This window comes from Mustela nivalis, assembly GCF_964662115.1.
Source record: "Mustela nivalis genome assembly, chromosome: 7".
In the NCBI taxonomy this organism is placed as follows: domain Eukaryota; kingdom Metazoa; phylum Chordata; class Mammalia; order Carnivora; family Mustelidae; genus Mustela; species Mustela nivalis.
This window is the reverse complement of record NC_139026.1, coordinates 67,432,270-67,457,825: the sequence shown is the minus strand read 5'-3', so window position 1 is coordinate 67,457,825 and position 25,556 is coordinate 67,432,270. Positions and strand designations below refer to the sequence as shown.

At 37.0% G+C, this 25,556-nt stretch overlaps 1 protein-coding gene across 1 annotated transcript in view; it reads left to right on the top strand.

The window, feature by feature from the left end:
- LOC309870269 (small ribosomal subunit protein mS35-like) overlaps positions 1–17,984 on the top strand; it is a gene marked incomplete at its 3' end in the record, with an annotated part of 45,758 nt that extends 27,774 nt beyond the window's left edge. Inside the window, exon 8 of the mRNA XM_082742450.1 lies at positions 17,715–17,984. Within this exon, the coding sequence (XP_082598576.1) occupies positions 17,715–17,984 (270 nt within the window). The remainder of the gene's footprint in view (positions 1–17,714) is intronic.
- Between the last annotated feature and the right edge of the window lie 7,572 nt (positions 17,985–25,556).

Genomic DNA, 25,556 nt, shown 5'->3' with positions numbered 1-25,556 from the left:
AATAGTCTTGTGTCTGAGTGTTTTGAGATTTAATACAGGCATACACATTTATTTATAAGGAAGTTTTTGCTTGAGCATCAACTTACTAATTTAAAGTTGGTATCTAATAGTTTGGGTAACTCAAAATTTTAAATATTATTTTTAAAAATTAAAATAATTTAAAATATGCATAAATTAATTTTTTTGCAGCTTGCCTAACAGACATGGGACTCAGTAGTATTTTCTATTAGGAACATATGAAGGAATGGAAATAGGAGAGTGTCACTCTCTTTAGATGTTTGAAGGACTTCATATTAAAGAAAGGTTAGATTTGTTTTTCATGACTTTTAGGTATTACAACAAGGTAAAAGCAATAGAGAAACAGACTTTGTCACTGAGTACAAACTTTCTAAGAGAGTCCTCTAAAGATGGAGTGTGCTACTTTTAATTGGTAGAGAACATTCCATCCTTTGGCTACTTAATGGAGATATGGTGGTGAAAGGATCACTCTCTGTGGATAGATAGTTGGATTAGATGCCCTTGGGAATCTCCTGCCATCCCTGAGTTGTTGTAATTGAGTAAACACATGCAACCATTCTCCAGACTGCTCACAGCATTCTCTTCATAATAACAGTAAAACTGTAGCACAAGAGCTTAAGTGGAAAATAAAAGAAAAGGAAATTTTGTTGCCCGGTTACTAAAGAACAAAAAGTAGCTGGTAGCTTTTCTCTTCTGAGGTATTCTAATTATCATACTTTATCCAGATTTTCTAGTTCCTGGCTTCAGGAGCAACATCATAATAGCAGTTAATCTCTCTTTCCTGTCAGTTGATTTTATAAATGCCTTTGGCTTAATGTAATTAAGTTCTCTTTTGAACCAGCAACATGGTTGAATTAGCTATAGCTCTATGGCTGATCCTGAAAGAGTTAATACCAAACAATAAAAACTGACCAGTTTTGAGTCTCTTTTGCCAGCAGCCTGTAAATTGAATTTGCCCCAAAGGAAATGACAGGCATAAATAAATTCAGTGAAAGTTGACTTACTGGATTCTTTCTGTGGTTCCATGACATAGAATCCAAACAAGTTTGTATTCTGGATTCACACAAGTAGCCTTTGATCTTTAATGCTAATTACTTTGATGCCAGAATAAGTGGCCACATACATCTGTCCTAAACAGATATAATTAAATAATTTCTGTATTAAACTTGGCTCTTAATCCTTTCTAAATAAGTACCATCAATGAAGAAGCTTTAAGAGAATGCAGATGAGCCGTGAAATTTTGCAGAGCTGGTGGAACAGAATTTTTATTGAATTGAAGTTCTTTTTTCCTTCACTTTCCTTCCTTTCTGGAATTCAGACTTGAAATTGATGTTACCAAACTGGTATTTAATCAAATATTTAGAGAACCCCCTTTTAATCCATTTCTTTTTAACTAGTTTCGGAGTATTTAATACCTAAAAGTAAGCTGCTCTTAATTTTCTGGCTTTTTAACCTTTTTGTGGAGGTTACCTCTAAGTGTTGAGGGGAAAGTAGTTGATTTTATGTAGCACACAGTTCGGAAACTTCTATGAAAACGTGTTCATCTAGACTTGAGGATAAAGAAATTTATTACTGTATGCTATTCAAACAGTTTAACTTTGGAAGTATCAAAGTAAATGTTGAAAAGCATAGATTTCACATACCGTAGACTTCAAGCAGTGAGTTAAAGAATGGTTATGGCAGTGCTAGGAGGTGATGAGACATGCTTTAGACCATTTATCCTTCCGCAGTTCAAAGAAGGAAAGAGAGTTGTAGAAATTTGTTTCAGTCTTTCAGTATGACATGTTGTTAGCATAGGAGTGAATTAACTTTTATCCTTTAGAACCTGATTGACCTGGATTTGAATTCCATTACTTCCTATGTAGCTTTGGCCAGCTATTTGGCCTCCTAGGTTCACTTTTCTTCTAAGTGTTTTCGGGTAGAATTTGCATGAAATGTCTGGCAGGTAGCAGGCTCTCAGTAAATGGTGGCTATTAACATTATTGTTAATACTAAAAGGAAGAAAGATTTGTCTTTGGATTTCAAATTAATTTATTCCCATTTAACTTGACAGAGACTTTATATAGGTAATCAGATCTGTACCCTGTTGTATTTGAATTTTTAGAACAGGTATCCTTCTCAGCATTCTGACATGCTGATAATAACAAAACTTCCTAGATTTTAACTTCGTGCCATGATATTCTTTAAAGCTTCCACAAGTAATTTGGTTAAGAAATGATCAGATGAAACATTTTGTAAAATGATTTGCACAAAAGATAGACACTGGGGGAAGAAAAAAAACACTTACTTTATAGATATCTGAAATCAAATTCCAAGGATTCTTGAATAATTTGATATTTAATTACTAATAGTTCCTTTTTTAAATTTGAATTTTCAACTGTCTTATGTGGATTCCATGATAGTCTTATTGCTAGTCAAAAATACATCTAGCTTTATACTAAATTGGTTCTGGAAAGCCACATAACAAACTTCTGAGTCGGGTAATTTCAGACTCAGAGTTCATTTTTTTTTTTTTAAGATTTTATTTATTTATTTGACAGAGAAAGATCACAAGCAGGCAGAGAGACAGGCAGAGAGAGAGAGAGGAGGAAGCAGGCTTCCCACTGAGCAGAGAGCCCAATGTGGGGCTCGACCCCAGGACCCTGGGATCATGACCTGAGCCGAAGGCAGAGGCTTTAACCCACTGAACCACCCAAGCGCCCCTCAGAGTTCATTTTTGAAGTAAAGAGTTCATGTCAAAGTAAGAAGTTCAGGGGCAGTGGGGTGGCTCAGTTGGTTAAGCATCTCTTTTCAGCTCAGGTCATGATCCCAGGATCCTGGGATTGAGCCCCATGTTAGGCTCCGTGCTCTGTGGAGATCCTGCTTCTCCCTTTCTCTCTATCTCAAATAATAAAATTGTTAAAAAAAAAAAAGTTCATTTTTAAAGCAGACCTTATCGCAGATGTATCAACTCTTGAATGATGTTTGTAATGTTGTGTACTCTTTCCTGCATTCAGCAGTAATTTTGTCTTGTGTACCACGTACAGTGCTAGGTATTGCTCAGACTATGAAAGTGAAAGAGCTCTGCCTTTAGGTACCTTTATTTCTGGAGAGAACCAGTAAGTTATAACATAGTCTGTTTCACTCAGTAACGGAGGTAGGAACACGGTGCTGTGAGAGCCACTGATGAGTATTAATTCTCCCTGGAAGCTTCACAAGAACTGGTGACTGGTTCTGGAAGATAAATAGGAAGATGCAGTAGAGCAGTGGGTGAAGGACTCTGGCCTTGTGGATGTAGAGAGCCGGCGGAAGTTGGGTGTGGCCGGGGTGTAAGGCTGATAGGGCAGAGGTAAGGAGTTGAGACCAGGAAAACAAGTCAGAGCCAGGTTGTGAACAGGTTGTATGGCTTATTTACAGAGTGTAAAATTGTATCCAGAGGGCAAAATTGAGCTGAGGTAGCATTTTACTAGTTGTTTAAGAAAGTACCCCTTTCACTTTTTTAATGTTTATGAAATAGTAAACCATCCGTATAGCAAATGTCAGGTGTGCTTTCATTAAAATGAACTGTTTATTGATTGATGGGGTAAAAGTTTACTGGTTGCCTATTACTTGCTTGGTGTTGTTGCATATGGGGTTTAATATATAAGGAGGAAGACTTTGTCTTTTCCATTGAGGAACACTAGTAGAAACGAGGTTTAGTAGTAAATATTACAAAAGTGTTGTTATATAGTTTACGATGTTGTATAGGTTACTATTTAATTTTTAATTTTTTCTACTTATTGTATATCCTTCAACACTTCAGTTGATACCTGCTTTGAGCCTATTTTTTATGATATAATTGATGTATAATATTATATTTGTTTCAGGTGGTAAAGTGTAATGCTTCCATAACATATGTTATGAAATGATCACATTATGTCTAGTTAAAATTCATCCACTCATCACTGCATATAGTTACAAATGTTTTTTTCTTGTGATGAGAACTTTTGAAATTTACTCTTAGTAACTTTCAAATATGCAGTACAGTATTATTAACTGTAGTCACCATGGTGTACATGACATCCCCATGATTTGCTTTCTAACTGGAAGTTTGTACCTATTAACCATCTTCAATCACTTTGCTCAACCCTAGCCTCTAGCAGCCACCAATTTGTTCTGTTGCTATACGTTGAGGTGTTTTAGATTCCACACATAAATGAGATCATATGTTCTATATCTTTCTCTGACTTTTTTTCACTTAGCTTAATGCCTTCAAGAGCCATTCATGTTGTCACAGATGGTAGGAGTTCCTTTTTTTGGCTGAATAATAGTCCATAGTGTATATGTATGTTTACATACATACACACTTAACTCTTTATCGGTTTATCCATCATTGGACACAGAGATTGTTTCCATGTCTTGGCTATTGTAAATAATGTTGCAGTGAACTTGAGGGTACAGGTATTTTTTCAAGTTAATGTTCCTTTTCTTTGGATGTATACCCAGAAGTGGAGTTGCTTGATCTTGTGATAGTTATATTTTTAATTTCTTGAGGAACTTCTGTACTGTTTTCCACAGTGGCTGTACCAATTTACATTCCCACCAGCAGTTTTCTCCCTATCTTTATCAATACTTGTTATTTCTTGTCTTTTTGAGAATAACCATTGTAACCGGTGTGAAGTGTTCTTTCATTGTCTTTCATTGTCCTTTTGATTTGTATTTCACTGGTGACTGATGTGGAACATCTTTTCATGTGTCTTTTAGGCCATCTGTATGTCTTTGGAAAAGTGGGTATTTAGATCTTCTCATTCTCAAATTGTTTTTCTGCTTGAGTTGTTATGAGTTCTTCATATATTTTGGATATTAATTCAACAGATGAATTTGAGCCTTTTATTCTTTGCGTAACTCCTATCTCACATAAATAGCAAGTTATACTGTCTCATCTATATTGGTTCATAGGGCCCTTGACCACAGACAGTTGTGCCATGTATGACTGGAAACAGTTGACTGTTTCCCATGTGTGTTTTTGTTATTCCATGTATGTTTTGTCTTTCTGACTGATCATAAGGTCCTCATTAGCATATATCCAACCTTACTGTATTTTGTTCTTCATAGTATCTAGGTCAGTGCTATATAAGAACACTGAATGTTTAATAATAGTTGTCCATTCTTTTAGATTTCCATAGACCTTTTTTTTTTTTTTTTAAAGATTTTATTTATTTATTTGACAGGCAGAGATCACAAGTAGGCAGAGAGGCAGGCAGAGAGAGAGAGGAAGAAGCAGGCTCCCTGCGGAGCAGAGAACCCAATGCAGGGCTTGATCCCAGGACCCTGGGATCATGACCTGAGCCGAAGGCAGAGGCTTTAACCCACTGAGCCATCCAGGTGCCGATTTCCATAGCCTTTTGAAGTAGAAGTCTTCAAAAGTAAGGTGACAAAGTATCAAACTCCCTTTTTAGTAAAAACGTAGCATACTTGTTAGATCTTAGCAATGATTAGCTTACTGTTCTAGCTTAATGATCTATTGATAAAATTGTTAATAATCAGCAATCATAATTGTGCCCAGTTTATAAAAAATATCTTTGCAACAGTTTGAGATACTTAATTTTCATGGGTGTATGATTTATGTGTAGATTAGGTTTGCTTTTCATTTGATTATGTTTTCTCAAATATTTACAAAGTATTCTTAATTCCTTATTGTTTTGGAAGTTTTCCACAAACATTTGCTTCTATGAGTTTATTTCCTGATGCTAATTTATATTTGACTATGGTAGTATCCTCTGTATTATAGAAAAATAATGGCTGCTGTAACAGGGTACATCTCTTCAATGTGAAATGTATTTATGCATAAACTTCTGAGTAATCTAATTATGCATAAACTAATATTACAGTGTTTATTAAAGAAAAAAATAACTAAATACATTAATTGGATTCCCATGATGAGTCTGAGCATTTGTAGTAGAGCAGTAACAATAAAGAGTGCTTACTTGCTACCTTTTCCTTGATTCCAGGCAAATAGCACATCTGGCCTTTATTTAATTTATTTTTATTTTTATTATTGTTATTGTTATTTTTAGAGAGGGAGCAGAGAGGAGAGAAAGAATCTTTTTTTTTTCTTTTTCTTTTTTATAAACATATAATGTATTTTTATCCCCAGGGGTACAGGTCTGTGAATCGCCAGGTTTACACACTTCACAGCACTCACCATAGCACATACCCTCCCCAATGTCTATAACCCCACCCCCCTTTCGGAAACCCCCTCCCCCCAGCAACCTTCAGTTTGTTTTGTGAGATTAAGAGTCAATTATGGTTTGCCTCCCTCCCAATCCCATCTTGTTTCATTCATTCTAGGAAAGAAAGAATCTTAAGCAGGCTCCAAATCTAGCACCCAGCCAGATGTGGGGCTTGGTATCACAGTCCTGAGATCATGACCTGAGCCAAAATCAAGAGTTCGACACTTAACTGACTGAGCCACCTAGCCTCCCCTTGGCTTTCATTTTAAAAGAAATTTTTAGTCTTGCTCCAGGAGTCACCTGTGTCTCTTTCTTTTTTACCTTTGCTTTCCAAATGATCACCCTAGATAAAAATAAAAAGGAAACCAAAAAGGGGATGAGGAGTGAGAGAGGAGCTCCATTTTTTTTTTAAGATTTTATTTATTTATTTGACATAGAGATAGTGAGAGATGAGCATGATGAGCAGGGGAGAGAGGGAGAAGCAGTTTCCCGCTGAGCAGGGAGCCGCATGCCGGTCTCCATACGAGGATCCTGGGATCATGACTTGAGCCGAAGGCAGACGCTTATCTGATTGAGCTGCCCAGGTGCTCTGAGGAGCTCCATTTTTAAAAAGTGCTTTAAAATGGTGTCTTTTTTCTGAACACAATAGTGTTTAGTGTGTCCATCCATTTTAAATTAGTACTGACGTTGAAGATCAGGAATCAGATTTATCTGTTACAACCTCTTCATGATATAAATTGAGAAATCAAGATTTAGAGAGATACATAGTTTTTCTCAAGTTTACAGAGTTTGTTGGCTGAGGGACTCGAGACTTGAACTGCAGCTTCAAAGTTCATATTCTTCCCATGGTATCATATTTAGTGTTATTCAACTTTGACTTCTATTAAAACAGATTATTAAATAGGAGATGAAATCAAATCTGCACTTTAGCTGCTAGCTTACTATGTTCTCAAACTGAACAATTGACAGTTGAAAATTTATTTCCAGGGCACCTGGGTGGCTCAGTTGGTTAAGCTTCTGGCTTCAGCTCAGGTCATGATCCCAGTGTCCTGGGATGGAAAGCCCTCTATTAGGCGCCCTGCTCAGGGGGGAGCATACTTTTCCCTCCCCCTTGGCCTCTCTCCCTGCTTGTGCTCTTTCTCTCAAATAAATAAAATCTTTTTAAAAAAGAAAAAAGAAAGAAAATGTATCCCCCTAACCTGTTTTCAGGGAGGGGTTGCATTAGACTCACCTAGGAAGCTTTTTTTAAATTACGGATCCATGAACTCTACATAATTAACATCTCTAGTGGTGAAACTCAGGAAGGTTTCATTTTAAAGTCTCCACAGAGGAGTCTGATATAAGTTCTGATTGTGAATAATTTCCCCAATCTTTGAGTCTTCTTAATAAAGAAACTACACAGAAGGCTGGTATATCTCTTTTAAGATGGTTTTTGTATATGTGTCTAGTATCAGTTAGTTGAGTGACCGCCTTCAGCTCAGGTCATGATCCTGGAGTCCCAGGATTGAGTCCCGCATTGGGCTCCCAGCTCCACAGGGAGTCCGCTTCTTCCTCTGACCATCTACCCTCTCATGCTCTCTCTTACTTGCTCTCTCTCTCAAATAAATAAATAAGATCATTAAAAAAAAAAAAAGAAGAAGGGCAAAAAAATTTGTCCATGATACAGACTTTTTTGACTTGATGTGTTAGGCAATAGGCAGCTGTTCTGTATTCTTGGATGATGGCACAATTAAGGTGACACTTCTCTTTGCTGTCAGGGAAAACATCATATTACATCCTTTAAAAATATTTTCTCTTCCTGTTGCCTACTGCTACCACTCTGAGTCTTCATCATCTTTTAACTATAATAGCCTTATTGATTTTCCCATCCCGTCTATCTTCTGGATTTCTGTTAAAGTAATTGTTTCTAAAAAGCAAATCTATTGTGTCATATTGCTTTATAAAGTCCTTCAGTGAGTGGTTCCCTATTACCAGGATAAAATCTAACCTACATAGCCTGTCTGTTCACAACAGTTTGCCACCTCATTACCAGTTCTCAGGAAATATAAGCTATGTATTCTGTATCTCAGCCGTAATGAACATAATGTGTTCTTTTATAACTTTACATATGCTGTTCTTTCTGCTTATGATTTTTTTTTCAAATTGATCAGCCTTGCCGATTCATATGAATCTTTTAATACACTTCAGATGTAGCCCGTCCTAGAAGTTATCAGTGTATCCTTTCCTCCTCCTCCTGTTAGCATTCTTCTTATTGCTTCTATGGTAATTGTCTGACTGACCCTGTTAGACTGTGAGATTACTGAGGAGAAGGACGTATCTTTCATTTATTGTTGCATTCCCAACCCCGAGTACAATGTCTGACAAAATAACATTCAGTAAATTTTTAAAAAACCAATCTGAATTAAATCGAGTTCCTTGACATACTCAGTTAAACATTTGGCCATGGTAACTGAAAGAATTGGCAGTAGTCTTTCTTTTTTTAAAAAATCCACTATGGATATTTACCTCTTCTTATTTTTTATGATTTTCAAATAACTTGAATTTTCTTCTAATGCTTAAACTGTTTTTTCCTCATGTAGCACAATGCCTTACTTATAATCATGAGAAGTGGAATATTACTGTGATTCATGTTCTAGGCAAAGGGAGCTGTAATTAAGATGGTAAAAGGTGACAACTTTGTGTGTTCAGTGGAACAGCTATTTCTTTGCCTTCTGTTACATCAGAATACACTGACCAATGCATGGAATGCAGTGTTTTTCTTTGTATTGAATTTATGCTTACAAGAGGACAAAAAGGTGATAGATGCAATTAAATTATTCTTTTGTTCTTTATATTCTTTTTTACAGTGTATCTGTGTTCCTTGGAATATGTTGTTCTGCCACTAAAAAGCAGTATGATTTGGCAAATTATTTAATGGGTCTGGGCTTCAGTTTTTGGTCTATAAAGCAGATAGTAATAGTACTACCTCATAGGGTTGTTGTGGAAGTTAAGTGAATTATTGTATGTATGGTGCTGACATACGTAGTAAGTATTCTAAAGTAAGTATTCTAATAGCTATATTCATCCCATGCTGCTTTCCTCACCTTGGCCTCCATTCAGTTCCGTGATTATACTGAGGTCTTTGCTATCTCCAGGTCTTTCTGGATGCTCTTTTCTCTGCTGGGGTTGCAGTCTTCCATTTGATTGGCTCCTACTCAACTCCAGGTTTCCTACTAGACTGGCAATTGCAGGACAGCACAGTGTGTGCCTGGCAGGGTAGTTGTGCAATAAAGATTTATTGAGCAAATGAATAATTGAGGCTTTGTAGAAAGGAGAACAGATCGTGTAGAATGAAAGGTTGCTTCCTCTAGGGTTGTAGTCAGAACAGGTTCTCTCGTTGTAGGCAGGGAAGAAAAAAGAGAGCCCAGATATGTGTATATGTATTATATACACACTCATACAAATTAAATGCTAAAATTATAAATGTTTAGTGGTTGAAGTATTAAAATAGAAGTCTATAGGTTAATCAAACTCTGCCTAAATGGTGATCAATTTAAGCTTAGTGATATTTTTAATTGCCACCCAGTAATTTGAAGATGATATTATTTATACTTTAATATATTGCAGCTACACTTCAAAAGAAGAAACTCTTGGGGCGCCTGGGTGGCTCAGTTGGTTAAGCATCTCCCTTCAGCTCAGGTCATGATCCCGGAGTCCTGGGATCAAGCCCTGCATTGGGTTCCCTGCTCAGCCAGGAGTCTGCTTCTCTCCCTGCCCCTTACCCCACTCATGCTCTCTATCTCTTTTGCTCTTTCTCTTGCTGTCTTTCAAATAAATAAACAAAATCTTTGGGGTTGCGGTGGAGAGACTGGTTGAGGAGTACGTGAGAGTTTATATAGTGCTATCTCTTTTGTATGTGTTTGAAATTTTCTGTAATAGACTCCTTTAAATCACAAAAACAAAATGTATTTAGCCTCATAGAAAATGATTAACTTAGAGGTGCCTGGGTGGTTCAGTCAATGGAGTGTTGGACTCTTGATTTTTGGCTCAGGTCATGATTTCAGGGTCATAGGATCAAGCCCCCAGTTGGGCTCCGTGCACAGCACTAAGTTGGCTTGTCCCTCTTCCTCTGCTCCTCCCCCTGCTAGCATGTGCCCTTTCTCTCTAAAAAAAAGAAAGAAAGAATTAGGAAAAAAAGGAAAGAAAAGAATTAGCTTATAAATTGGATTTTGGGGGCACCTGGGTGGCTCAGTGGGTTAAAACCTCTGCCTTCGGCTTAGGTCATGATCTCAGGGTCCTGGGATCAAGCCCTGCAACAGGCTCCTTGCTCGGCGGGGACCTGCTTCTCTCTCTGCCTGCCTCTGCCTACCTGTGATCTCTGTCTGTCAAATAAATAAATAAAATCTTTTTTAAAAAATTGGATTTTGTTCCACTACATTATTATTGTATTTGAATAATGAGGATTTTTTTGTGTGTTTTTTATTTCATCAGCAGATGCCTAATACGAACAAGCATAGGTACCCTTTTTCTAAAATACTTGGATATGAAAACATTCATTTTTAGCCAGGGTACCTGGAGACATCCTGCTTCTCCCCGTACTGCCTAGCACATGGTGGGTTCTCAGGAAATGTTTTGTGAAAGAGTATGCAGGAGCAGTCACAGACCGAAAGGGAGTTTTGTCTGTTGAGCTCTTTCATTGCAATTTATTTGTTGAAGAAATCTTGGGCTCTTGTTTGCTGTGGGCTTTCCCATCATTTGAATTCTGCTGATTGTATCAACATACTATAATTTTTTAAGTTGATAGTTGTATCTAGAGCTTCATCAGATTCTATTTTGACTTTTTAAAAACTACTGTGTAATTAGTATTGTGCTCTTCCATCAGGAAGTCTATGGTATCAGATTATTTTTGTGAAATTTAACACTATTAGTTCTTTAAGTTTGAAGTTATAGAAAAATTATGTTTTAGATGGTGAAAATTATAGGCTTTTAAATAAACTTATTTGGGGCGCCTGGGTGGCTCAGTGGGTTAAAGCCTCTGCCTTCGGCTCAGGTCATGATCCCAGAGTCCTGGGATCGAGCCCCGCATTGGGCTCTCTGCTCAGCGGGGAGCCTGCTTCCTCCTCTCTCTCTGTCTGCCTCTCTGCCTGCTTGTGATCTGTCAAATAAATAAATAAATCTTTTAAAAAATAATAAATAAATAAATAAACTTATTTAAGAAAATAGATCCAGACTAAATTTCCCAAAATTTGTTATTGCAAACTTAAAAAATAAGTTTTGATTTTTATTTGTATAAGACATTGTCTTATTCCATTTAGGTTGCTATAACACAGTACCACAGACTGGTCTGTTTATAAACAAAAGAAATTTGTTTCTTGTTTTTTTGAAGTTTGAGATATCTAAGATCAAAGCATTGGCAGGTTGGGTGTCTAGTGAGGGCTCACTTCCTGTTTCATAAACAGCTATCGTTTTGCTGTCTCCTCACATGGCAGAAGGGGCAAGGGTTTTCTCTGGAAGCTCTTTCACAAGGGTGTTAATCTCATTCATGAGGGCTCCACCTCATGACCTATGCATCTCCCAAAGACCCCACCTCCAATGCCACCATTTGGGAGTTCCATTCCAACAAGAATTGAGGGTGGGCATTGCGGGGGCGGAGACCCAAGCATTCAGTCTATAAGAAATATGTTAAGAGTTATCCTCCAAAGATTTGTTGGAACTTGTTAAGTAGAATCCTTGGGAATCTTGGAGTTATATCATAAAATCTAAAAAGATTTCAGAATCTCATAGTTATAATCCCATAGTACAGATCTGATATGTATAGCAATGTAGTTTTGTGTTGGTCTGTTTTGGCATTCATTAATTCTGACTTCTGCTCTATCTAAACTGTTATTAATCCCATCCAGCTCTTCCTTAGGCATAGCCTTCAAGGCTTTTGATTGGGAACTTGGTTAATCAACTTCTATATCTGCTGTAGAGTCATTTGTACTTTTCAGAAGTTTTGAGCTTAGCTTGGTAACCTCTAACCTTGAAACAGAATCTGGTAGATGTTTTAAAAGGGTGATTGGGGTAGGGGGTGCCTGGGTGGCTCAGAGGGTTAAGCCTCTGCCTTCAGCTCAGGTCATGATCTCAGGCTCCTGTGATCAAGTCCCACATCGGGCTGTCTGCTTGGCAGGGAGTCTGTTTCCCCTTCTCTCTCTCTGCCTGCCTCTCTGCCTACTTGTGATCTCTGTCAAATAAATAAATTAAAAAAAAAAAAAGGGTGATTGGTTGTGCATTTAAAACACACTTCTTCCTTCTAGTGCGACTTTGTCTCCTAAACATTCTGAGATTATGGGGGATTTTACTTTGCTTTTTAGAGGTGTGATTATGATTTCCCAGCTTCTCCATAAGTAACCCCAGAACTAAAACCAGTCATGTTTGGGATTCTTCACTTCCAGTCTGTTTTATAGAGCCCTGTGTAACAGCTCAAATTTCACGTATTCCTCTATACCCAAGAAGAATCCTGCATTTGCCAAGTGCCAGTCTTTTACAGAATTGGAAAATGCCCTCAGGAAAGAAAATGTTTAAGGATTTTCAGAAGGATCCTTCTCACATCCTTGCAGCCTGGAATTCACATTCGTCTAGTCATCACTGATTCTGTAACTCTGATATCTTTTTTTTTTAAGATTTTAAAATTTATTTTAGAGAAAGAGTGAGAGTGGGGGAGGGGCAGAAAGAGAGGGATTCCCAAGTAGACTCCCTGCTGAGGAGGAAGCCCTACTGGGGGCTCCATCCCAGGACCCTAAGATCATCACCTGAGTTGAAATCAAGAGTTGGGTGTTTAACTGACTGAGTCACCCAGGTGCCCCAAGGATTTTATATTTATACCTCTTAGAAATGAAAAATATTCAAACGTGACAAGTAGTATGGACAGTATTACTGCCTTTATATCATTGACAAAGATTAACATGTTTTAGAATAGCTTCCTAATATATCATTTATAGAACAGCATCTCTTTTAGTTAGTTCTGTTCTCTCTTCAATGACAAGCTCTATTTGGTTGTTACTCATCTGTGAAAGCTTATACATTAATGAGTAGTAAAGATTTCCCTCAAAAAGTAAATAAATTGATAATAATTAGCTTTTACTTTTCCTGCTTGAAAAACAGAGACATTCTAAAGATGCTGTAAAGATATTTTCTTTCATTTAACTCAGGACTTCAAAAAAGTAAATTTCTTTTTCTTGACAAGAATGCTATTTTGTGTGCGTGTATGTGTGTCTGTGTTTTCTAATCTACATCTGATTAGACATAAAATGCCTATATCCGAAGGAGACTGCAGGAAAACTGGAGATAACTTAGTAAGAATAGGCAATTAATTGGGAAAATTTAATCAGTGATAGCATTTATCAAGAAGACATGAAGTTACAAGAATCACGAAAAACATTACCTTTATATCAGGGATAAGAAATAAAGACCTCTTGTTTCTTTAACTATTTTATCTAAACATTATAAAAATAATGATACAATTTTGTGAGTGGGAATAATTGCAGAACATTCGAACAATTTGGTTTGTGTTTATATTTACACTGAAAGTTTCTATTTATTGTTTGATGGGGGTAGTGATGCCCTTGACATAGAAACACATTTTGTAGGTAGGCTAACAAGGATTTGAATCCCACTCTCTTTCATTCATCTTCATAAGCTATGTTTTATTCGTAGCAAGCATTTATTTAGTGTTTACTCTTAGCCAGTTGCTCTAAGTGCATGGATATTCCTTACCTATTTTATTTTATTTTTATTCCTTACCTCTTTTAATTCACAGAACAGCCCTTGGAATCACTTCTTCTGTAACACAAGTCTGTCACAGTAGTAAGTGATGAAGCTAGGATGTAAACTGAGTTCCGTAAAACACCAAAGCCCATATTAAATATTGTGTCATACCACCTCCCTGTGCGATCCTGAGCAACCACACACACACACACCCTAACTCTGTAACCCCCAAAGCTTTGGAAATTGCTAGTTTTTTCATAACTTATTTGGTGGCAAAATGAGACTTGAATGGATGAAAAACATTTACAGCCTTTGTTTATCCCATTTAGTGTGACTGCATACATGTTGCTGCAAAAATGGTGATGTATTTGATTTAGGGTGTCCTGTGGTTGATCTTCTCTGGAAATGTTAACAAAATATATGGTGTATGCACTGTATTAATTTTCTAAAATGTAAAAAATTCTGAAATCAGAAACATTCCCAGGTGGCTATGGCCCCTATTTAACTTCCATATTACTTTATTTTCTTTCTGTAGAGATGTTAACATCAAACCCAGTAGGTTTTAATAAGAATTATATGAAATAATTAACGTATGTAAGCATTTAAGGTCCGTGGCATATAAGTATTTAATTTATTGGTATTGTTACTATCATTATCTTGGAATTTATATTCAACTGTGCAGAGTTTGGATCCTAAAGTTATTAGAATTGTTGAAAACATGAGTTTTGTTTAGCTTGCAGCTGAAGCCCAACACTGCTTTGTGTCTGTGTAGGATTAGTAGGAAACTATGCCTTCTACACATTGTAGTCACTTTGACTTACCACTGGCTATTTAACACAGTATGATTTTCTCCTGTAAGTGTTTGTTATCCCTTAGTGCAGTATTTCCTAACCTTTTTTGTGTCGCTGCACACAGAGAAAAGTCTTTCCTGAGATCAGTGAAGGAAGAGGGTGCTTGTGCACCGCTGCTCCAGGGTCTCCTGGCCACCTGAGGGCCGAGAGAATCAATAGCATGGCACACTGTAACACTTTGACAAAGCAGCCTAGAATTGTGTACACCAAACATAAGCGGAAGATAAATGAAATGATGAAGATTACAGTGAATTTACTTTTGTTACCTCTTTAAGTATCTATTTCAGAATAGGTGAAAAAATCCACATAAAACTAGGTGAAAGTTATAATTTTTTAAATTGTTCATTTCTTAATTGTCTTCTAGCAGTCAAGAATGAAGTAGATTAGAATTTTTTTTAAAAAGTAAGAGGTAGGGGCGCCTCGGTGGCTCAGTGGGTTAAGCCGCTGCCTTCAGCTCAGGTCATGATCTCAGCGTCCTGGGATCGAGTCCCGCATCGGGCTCTCTGCTCAGCAGGGAGCCTGCTTCTCTCTCTCTCTCTGCCTGCCTCTCCGACTACTTGTGATTTCTCTCTGTCAAATAAATAAATAAAATCTTTAAAAAAAAAAAAAAAAAAAAAAAAAAAAAGTAAGAGGTAGATTGACTGTTTTACATAGTGCTTTATATATGTATTTGTTGGAATCTTAAGGATACTCATTTGTAAGTTAGAATTATGAAGAAACCATGACACTGTTTCATCATTTAAAGCACTTCTAAGAGTAGATAGGACCAAAGATACATTTAATTTAGGGCATTTGTTTTTTTTTAAGGGTCTGACATTTATTTTTTCCCCAAATATTACAGTAAAACGTAGGTAGGGTAGGATGATTTTGTCAGTTTTCTTTTTAATGTAAAATTCAGAGTTTGGCTGTTGGAAGTTATTTGCAACAGGCTTGTATGCACAGGATACAAGAAGTTGTTTCACATTATTCACCCACCCCGCCCCTTTGCCAAGTCTATGGGGTGAATCACAGCCAGATTAAAAAAGGAGTGTAGAGTTAATTCTCAACCAGATAATATGTTTCTAGAATGTTAGTTGAGATGTTTTCCTCAGCTATAAATTCAGGATAGGGAGGTGGGGCAAACAGTATATAGGGAGTTGTGAGTATAGCCCCTTTGGCTAAGGAATTTGAGGGTCAGGGAGACACTCCACATCCTATTGGTTTATCTTGAAGGAAAGGTTATTTAGTTTGAAGGATATAAACAGGATTTCTTTTTCTTGTGGTTCTTTGTGGAGGAGACTCTTTCCTTGCCTTCAGTTAACCCAAATGGGTTTAGCTGAGTCCATGGCATATCCAGGGGCCTATTTGTAGTTGGTGGGGCTCCTCTTTACCTTTTGAGGGATGCATTTCCTGTGCTTTTTCTCTTTTCCTTTTTTGTTTCTTAAGATTTTTTAAAATTTTTATTTATTTGATAGACAGAGATCACAAGTAGGCAGAGAGGCAAACAGAGAGAGAGAGAGGAGGAAGCAGGCTCCCTGCTGAGCAGAGAGCCTAATGCCCCAGGACCCTGGGATCATGACCTGAGCGGAAGGCAGAGGCTTTAACCCACTGAGCCACCCAGGCACCCCTCTTGTGCTTTTTCTTTTTTCATGGACTCGAATAGTAAGGTTGGGGACAGGAGGGAGGCAGAAGTGGAAACCGACTCCTTGGTACTCACTTAATTCTGAACAGACTTGGAGCTCTGTCTGCTCAAGTTGGGGTCTTTTTCAAGAGGAGTTTTCAGAGATAAAATAATTTTGACAGCCTTACAAATCTTTCTTTTAATACTTCAGAAATGTTCTAATTTGCGGGGTTTACCACCTTCAAAAGCTTTAAGAATATTGGATGATTCTATAATAGTATATAGCTCAGAATATGTTATTTTGGAAATAAATATTGTTAATATGTTATATTATGTTAGAATATGTTAGTTTGAAAAGAATGTGGCTGGCATTCAGCACTTCATTGAACCAGGGCTTATTATTTATCAGCTGCGTTCCTTAATTTTTCACAGAATGTTACATCTTCATCTAAATCACGAATCTGAATTATATTACTATAAAACCTAACAGTGTTCCCTAAGATAGCATAGTAGTAACTTTTGTAAGAGAAAACATGTTAGTGGGGAGCCTGGGTGGTTCAGTTGTTAAGCATCTGCCTTCAGCTCAGGTCATGATCCCAGAGTCCTGGGATTGAGCCCTGTATCAGGCTCCCTGCTCCAAGGGAAGCCTGCTTTTCCCTCACCCGCTCCCCCCTGCTTCCCCTCTCTCACTGTGTCTCTCTCTATCAAATAAATAAATAAAATCTTTAAAAAAAAAAAGAAAGAAAGAAAGAAAAGAGAAAACAAGTAGTAACAAAAATTGTTTCCCTTAGAGGAATAGAAAATAAAGATAATAACAAAATAAAATTCCAGAATATATGAAGTCATTAGGACTAAAAATCATGTATTACACATGTATTTTATATTTTTATATTATTGTAATGATTGGTATTCCTTGTCATCCCCACAGGCATGTTACAAAGATAAATACAGTCTTTTCTCAACTCTTTATTATTAACCTCAGAAATGTGCAAGTGTTGATGTGTTAAGAGTTTAGGGATTAGAAAGCTGCAAAAAATGAGTTTTCTGTCTCTTTTGGGAAATAGTGTTGCTTTGTGAGTGGAATTTGCAAGCCAGATAAATTCTGTAGAGTTAGTGAGTGGTAATGTAGTAGTCACTTTACAGAGTGTGGGGTCCTGAAACAGTTGGCGCAGGTGGATAGCAGTGCTGTAAGGGAGGGAAATCAAAGTTCACATACAAAGTATCCATAGGGACTCCACATTTTGCAGATTCTCTTTCCCTAAAACAAAAACAAAACTTTGTTTTTGGATCGTATTTCTCAGATTTCAGAACTCATTTTTTTCCTTTCAGAAAACTGAAGAATGGGAGAAAGATAAGACTGAAGCAGACATGGAAGAGTATGTATGGAACAATAGCTCCTCTGAAAAAAATATTCTGGAAACACTTCTCCAAATCAAAGCTGCTGAGAAAAATCTGGATGTAAATAAAGAAGAGCTCCTTGCTACAAAAGAAGTTGAAGAGTACAAAAAGTCTGTTGTTAGTCTTAAGAATGAAGGGGACAATGAAAATACCCTTTCTCAGTACAAAGAATCAGTGAAGAAACTATTAAATCTAATGTGATTTATTTAGAAAAATCTCCTTGATTTAATTTTTATTTTATGATTTTTAAAAATCTCCTTGATTTAAAATCTCCATGATATAATTTTATAATTATCTCACTTTATATAAATTTGAAAATGCTAAAAAAAAAACCGTTTTTACACATTTCAGATTTTTTTTATTAGTTTCAGAGGCTTAGTGATTATTATTAGTTTAGTGATTCATCAGTTGCATATAACATACCCAGTGCGCATTCCATCGGTTTCCCTTTTTAATACCCATCCCCCAGTTACCTCATCACCCCACCCACCTCCCCTTCAGCAACCCTCAGTGTGTTTCCTAGAGTTCAATGTCTCTTACAGTTTGCCTTCCTGTCAATTTTCATCTTATTTTATTTTTCCTTATCTTCTCCTGTGTTCATCTCTTTTATTTCTTAAATTCCACATATGAATGAAATCATATGGTATTTGTCTTTCTCTGACTTACTTATTTTGCTTAGCATAATACTCTAATTCTATCCACATTGTTGAAAATGATAAGATTTAATTCTTTCTGAATAAAAATACTACTGTGTATATATACCTCATCTTTATCCATTCATCTGTCAGTGGACATCTGGACGCTTTCCATATTTTGGCTGTGGTGGACGTTGCTACTCTAAACATTGGGGTGAGATGCCCCTTTGGATCACTGCATTCGTATCTTTGGGGTAAATACCCAGTAATGCAGTTGCTGGTTCATAGGGTAGCTCTGTTTTCAACTTTCTGAGGAACCTCCAAACTGTTTTCCAGAGCGGCTCACCAGTTTACATTCCTACTAACAGTGTAAGAGGGTTCCCCTTTCTCCACATCTTCACCAACATCTGTTGTTCCTGACTTGTTAATTTTAGCCATTTTGACTGGTGTGAGATGGTATCTCATTATGGTTTTGATTTGTATTTCCCTCATGCTGTGTCTGCAAGCCATTTGTATCTTTTCTTTGGGGTAAAGTCTGTTGGCGTCTTCTGCCCATTTCTTGACTGGATTTTTTGATTTTTGGGTGTTGACTTTAATAAGTTTCTTTATAGATTTTGGATACTGGCCCTTTTTTTTTTTTTTTTTTTTTTAATTTTATTTACTTGACAGACAGAGATCACAAGTAGGCATATAGAAAGGGGAAAGCAGGCTCCTCGCTGAGCAGAGAGCCCGATGCGGAGCTCGATCCCAGGACCCTGAGATCATGACCTGAGCCGAAGGCAGAGGCTTTAACCCACCGAGCCACCCAGGCGCCCCGGATACTGGCCCTTTATCTGATAAGCCATTTGCAAATATATTCTCCCATTCCATAGGTTGCCTTTTAATTTTGTCAGCTATTTGCTGTGCAAAAGCTTTTTATCTTGATGAAGTCTCAATAGTACATTTTTGCTTTTGTTTCCCTTGTCTTTGGAGACATATCTAGCAAAAAGTTGTTGCAGCTGAGGTAAGGTTGCTGCCTATATTTTCTTCTAGGATTTTGACAGATTCCTATCTCACGGTTAGGTCTTTCATCCATTTTGAGTCTATTTTTGTGATGGTGTAAGGAATTGGTCCGGTTTCATTCTTCTGCATGTGGCTGTCTAATTTTTTCAGCACCATTTGTTGAAGACACTGTCTTCTTTCCATTGGACATTCTTTCCTGCTTTGTTGAAGATTAGTTGACCATAGAGTTGAGGGTCCATATCTGCTCTCTGTTCTGTTCCATTGATCTATGTGTCTGTTTTTGTGCCAGTACCATGCTGTGTTGCTGATTACAGCTTTGTAGTAGATTTTGGCTTTATTTGCTGGTCTTTTCCCAGCTCCTGTAGGTCTAAGGTTAGGTTGTGTATTTGGGACTTCTCTTGTTTCTTTCTTTCTTTCTTTTTTTTTAAAAGATTTTATTTATTTATTTGACACAGAGAGAGAGAGAGAGATCACAAGTAGGCAGAGAGGCAGGCAGAGAGAGGGGGAAGCAGACTCCCCACTGAGCAGAGAACCTGATGTGCGGCTCGATCCCAGAACCCTGTGATCATGACCCAAGCCGAAGGCAGAGGGTTTAACCCACTGAGCCACCCAGGCACCCTACTTCTCTTATTTCTTGAGAAAGGCTTATGTTACTATATACTTCCCTCTTAGGACCATCTTTGCTGTATCCCCAAGGTTCAGAACTATCCTGTTTTCACATTTATTTCCGTGTATATTTTGAGTTCTTCTCTAATTTCCTGATTGATTCTTTAATAAGGTGCTCTTTAACCAACATGTATTTGTGTTCCTTCCAATTTTTCTCTTGTGATTGAGTTCAGGTTTTAAAGCATGGTGTTCTAAAAATTTGCATGGTATGATCTCAGTCTTTCTGTACCAGTTGAGGCCTGATTTTTGATGCAGTATGTGATCTGTTCAGGGGAATGTTCCATGTACACTCAAGAAGAATGTGTATTCTGTTGCTTTAAGATGAAATGCTCTAAATAGATCTCTTAAGTCCATCTGGTCTGGTGTGTCATTCAAAGCCCTTGTTTCCTTTTTCATCTGCTTAGATGATCTGTCCATTGCAGTGAGTGGGGTGTTGAAGTCTCCAACTATGATTGTATTATTATCAGTGTGTTTCTTTAATTTTATTAATTGGTTTGTACAATTGGATGCTCCCAAGTTAGGGGCATAAATATTTACAGTTGTTAGATCTTCTTGTTGGGTAGACCCTTTTATTATGATACTGTGTCCTTTTCATCTCCTATTATAGTCTTTGGTTTAAAAAGTCTAGTTTGATGTAAGGATGGCTACTCCAGCTTTCTTTTGATATTCATTAACATGATAAATGGTTCTCCACCCCCTCATGCTCAATTTGGAGGTATCTTTGGGTCTAAAATGAGTCTCTTGTAGACAGCATATCAATGGGTCTTGTTTTTTATCCACTCTGATATCATGTGTCTTTTGATTGGAACATTTAGTCCATTTACATTCAAAGTAATTACGTAGGAAGTTATACCATTGTATTTTCAGTAAAGTCACTGTTTCTGTAGATTGTCACTGTTCCTTTCTGCTGTTTGTTACTTTTGGGTTCTCTTCCCTCAAAGGATCCCCTTTAATATTTCTTACAGGGCTAGTGTAGTGGTCAAAAATTCCTTTAGTTTTTGTCTAACCTGGAAACTCTTTATCTCTCCTTCTATTCTGAATGACAACCTTGCTGGATAAAAGTATTCTTGGTTGCATATTTTTCTCATTTGGTACCCTGAATATATCATGCCAGTCCTTACTGGCCTTCCAGGTCTCTGGGCAAGTCCGCTGTCAGCTTTATGTTTCTACCATTGTAGGTTATGGACCTCTTGTCCTAAGCTGCTTTCAGGTTTTTCTCTTTATCTGAAATTTGCAAGCTTCTTTATTGTATGTCCAAACACAACTCCAAACTGAGAGTAAGGGGTTAGAGAACCATTTATCATTACCTCAATCTTTTTATTGATTTTGAGGGGATGTCTCTGTCCCTCCTGGATTGAATGCCTATTTCCTTCCCCAGATTAGGGAAGTTCCCAGCTGTAATTTGTTCAAATAAACATTCTGCCCTCCCTCCTTCCCCTTCATCTTCTGGGACCCCTATTATCTGGATATTATTTTGCTTTATGGAATCACCGATTTCTGGAAGCTTTCCTTCGTGGTTAAGTAGTTGTCTCTCTTCGGCTTACTTATTTTCCATTATTTTGTCTTCTATATTACTGACTCTCCTGTGCCTTATTTATTGTCACTTTCAGAGCCTCCATTTTTTACTGCATCTCAGTAATAGCATTTTTAACTTTGGCATGACTGTATTTTAGTTCTTTTATTTCTACAGTAAGGTGTTCTTTAGTATCTTGAATGCTTTTTTCAAGCCCAACTTGTATCTTTATAATCATTGTTTTAAGTTCTAGTTCAGACATCTTACTTATATCCATATTAACTCCTGTTCTTCTTTCTTTTGTTATTAAGTTTCTCCATCTTGTTATTATGTCCAGAAAAGAAAAGAAGAAAGAGAGAGTAAAGACGACAATATTTCTAAGAAGTGGCCACTTTTCTCTTTGTAGCATTGCAGCATTTCTTTTATCAGATCTCTGGTTGAAAATGCAAGTGTTCAGAATGATTTGATAACTATCTAGCTGAATTCCAGGGATAAGACTAACATAGGGTCGTTACTACTCCACCATGTTAACTCTAGAAGCCACATCACATTTAAAATATTTTCTCATACTAATGCATCATGGCAATGATTATTCAGCAGTTTTGTTATTTGTATGGTGTGGCAGTAGAACTGATTAGACGACCTGTGTGATTCCTTCTGGTTTGAAAGTATTTTAATTTTATTTCTGCCATCACTTTAATATTCATGTATATACATATGTTGTTATTTTATCTCCTATTTCTTTTTATACAAATTAGCACCTATTGGTTGCTTTTAAATCCAGATCTTCCTCAACTTAGGATGGGGTTATGTCCCAATAAATCCATCTTAAGATGAAAATATCGTAAGTTGAAAATATATTTAATACACCTAACCTACCAAGCATCATAGCTTAGTTCAACCTACCTTAAACATGCTCAGAACACTTAACATTAGCTTACAGTTGGCCAGAATCATCTATCACAGAGCCTATTTTATAATTAAGTGTTAAATATCTCATGAAGTTTATTGAATACTGTACTGAAAGTTAAAGAATGGTTTTATGGGTACAAAGTGGTTGTCATTAAACAGGTTGTTTACCCTTAGGATCACATGGCTGGATAGGAGCTTTGGCTGCTGCTGCCCAGTATCATGAAAATGTATCATCATATATCACTAGTCTGGGAAAAGATCAAAATTCAAAATCTGAAGTATGGTTTCCTCAGTACGTTACTGCTTTCACACCATTATAAATTCAAAAAATCGTGAGTCAAAATAAGTCAGGACCAGCTGTAATGACTTTGGTTATTTAGGAGGCTAAGTCCAGAACGTACTTCCCTGTATATAGTTCAGTGCTTTTTTTTTTACATAACTACTGTCCACCCAATGCCTTTTCTACAGATGCCAATTGTGATTAGAAACAGGTTCTTGGAAGTATTTTTCTAAACTGAAAAGTTTGCTCCATTCCTCTCTTTTGGGCTCACTTTATGTTAATTCAACTCTGCTTAGCATCCTTCTTTCTGTTTTCTGGGGCTCACTTCTCCAAGCCAATGCTTGCAGAAAAGTGGAAATGGAGGTTAACTGGTATTCATCTCTTTAGATTCCCCAGTTAGAGTTTCTGCAGCTCAGAAAAGAGATGAGGTGTAAGACCTTGAAATTAATTGGAGTAAATGACAAAGTAAGACTTGTCCTATGAAACATTCCATTCAATTTAACTGTCAATTCAGTATTTTTATCTATTATGTCTACCACTTCCAAAGTTGTAAGTGGTTAAGTTAATTAAAATAGAATTTTATTTTCTATTGAGTTTAATTACTTGGAATTAATGAGTTTGTTACTTGTCCAAAACTTACTTTGCCTAACAGAATTAGAGAACATAAATGAAAGCCAAAAAGAATTTGAAAAGTTACCCAAAGGATTTATATGAAATGAAGGTATGATTTAGTATTAGCAAGTTCAAGAATCTGTATGTTATTAAGTATGATAAGATGACCTTGACTGCAAAAAGAGAGATACATTGTAACCCACTGCATAGAAATAGTAAATTAGGGTGCTTGGGTGGCTCAGTGGGTTAAGCCGCTGCCTTTGGCTCAGGTCATGATCTCAGGGTCCTGGGATTGAGTCCTGAATTGGGCTCTCCGCTTGGCGGGGAGCCTGCTCCCCCCACCCCCGACCCCCCCGCCTGTATCTCTGCCTGCTTGTGATCTCTCTCTGTCAAATAAATAAATAAAACCTTTTTAAAAAATATATAAATAAGTAATAAAAATAAAAAAATTTTTATTAAAAAAATAAAAATTAAAAAATAAATTAAAATTAAAAATTAAAAGCATACTTTAAGTGTATTGAAATGTTATATTTCTTAGAGATTCATGGAGTTTAAGGAATTTCAGATGCAGAAACAGTATTGAAGAAAGGAACATTTTGAAAATAGAGGTTGAGGAGAAATCCTTTGGGAACATGTAAAGAGATGGTAGGTTAGGGTCATCCATCTTTTGAAATAATACTATAATAATAGATAAAACAGAGGAGGTAATGCTGTGTAATAAAAAATCTGACCTGGCCCAAAGAGAGCTCTGGCCTTTGCTTGCAGCTTCTAGGAGGTAATCTATGTCATACCTCATAGGAATATCTTTGTTTAGGGTGAGAGCCAGTCACAATGGATTTTAGGGTGGGGCTGGCCACACCTGACAGTCTTAGCCATGCCGGCAAAACCACATGATTTAGAGGAAGGGGCATTAAGTCACCTGGGATCAGTCCACCTGGCAGCTGAGATCAACCACCCAGGTAATCACTCGGTCATACCCATGCAATAGAGCCTCTATAAAATCTTTGAACTGCTAAAGTTTGGGCAGGTTTCCCTGGCTGGCAGTACTCTGGGCATATTACCATACACTGGTGCAGGAAAAGTAACATATCTTGCCTCTAGGGGCAGACACCAGAAACTATAACTTTGGAACCCTCTGTGACTTCATTCTATGTGCTTCTTTCCTTGGCTGACTTTAATCCATATCCTTTCCCTGTGATAAACCATAACCATGAGTATAACAGCTTTCCTTGAGTTCTGTGAATTATTCTAGTGAATTACCAAACCTGAGGGTGGTTTTTCCGACAGACCTCCCTGCTCCAAATTTATACTTGGTGTCTCACAGAGCACTGTACCCTCTAGCCTTTGCAGTTTGGGTATCTCCAGGCAACTGATCTGAAGATAGGCTGTAGCACTGACACCTAATGGCAAAATCTTAGAGCTGTGAGATTAATACAGAACTGCCTCAGATAGAAAGCAGTTACGATCATTATAATTTTAGCAATAATTAAACTACTGTTTTTCATTAATCGGATCTTTACCCATCCTTTAAGATATTAATTGAGCCAATATATACAATGAACATCATATTTATCCTTTAACCAAGTCTAAGGGATATTTGCTACATTGATAACACATTGACTGCTGACATCAAACTTAAAATTATATAACTCAGAAGTTGCTTAAACACATAGGCAACTAAGAAGTAGGATAAATCTGTTCCCTTAATTGTGACATGCTTTAGTTCTTTCTTTGCATATGTCTTCCCCAACAGTGGTAAGTATTTCATAATACTGGACAGTTACAGACTTTTTAAAAGAGGTCTGGCTAGTTACCATGTTGGGAGGATTTCAGTATTATCATTACTTTGCAATTGAGTTTAACAATCTTGGCCTTGGTTGTTGACTGGTTGTTGGCCTTGAGAATCTTTTATTGTTTCTTAAGAAAGTTTTAAATTCTATTCAGAAGTTCTCTTTTGGTCCTTGTGGCTTCCAGGAAGGACATGGTTTCTAGGCTCGGCGATTTTTGCTTCCTGGCTGACACTGGCCTGGTTGCATCTGCAGTCTAATAAATGTCTTCAGTTTATCTGATGGTCACAGATAGTGGCTGAAGAAGAGGAGTATGAGTTTGGTTTCTTACAAATGTAAATATGTTTTCTCAAATTATGGTCATTT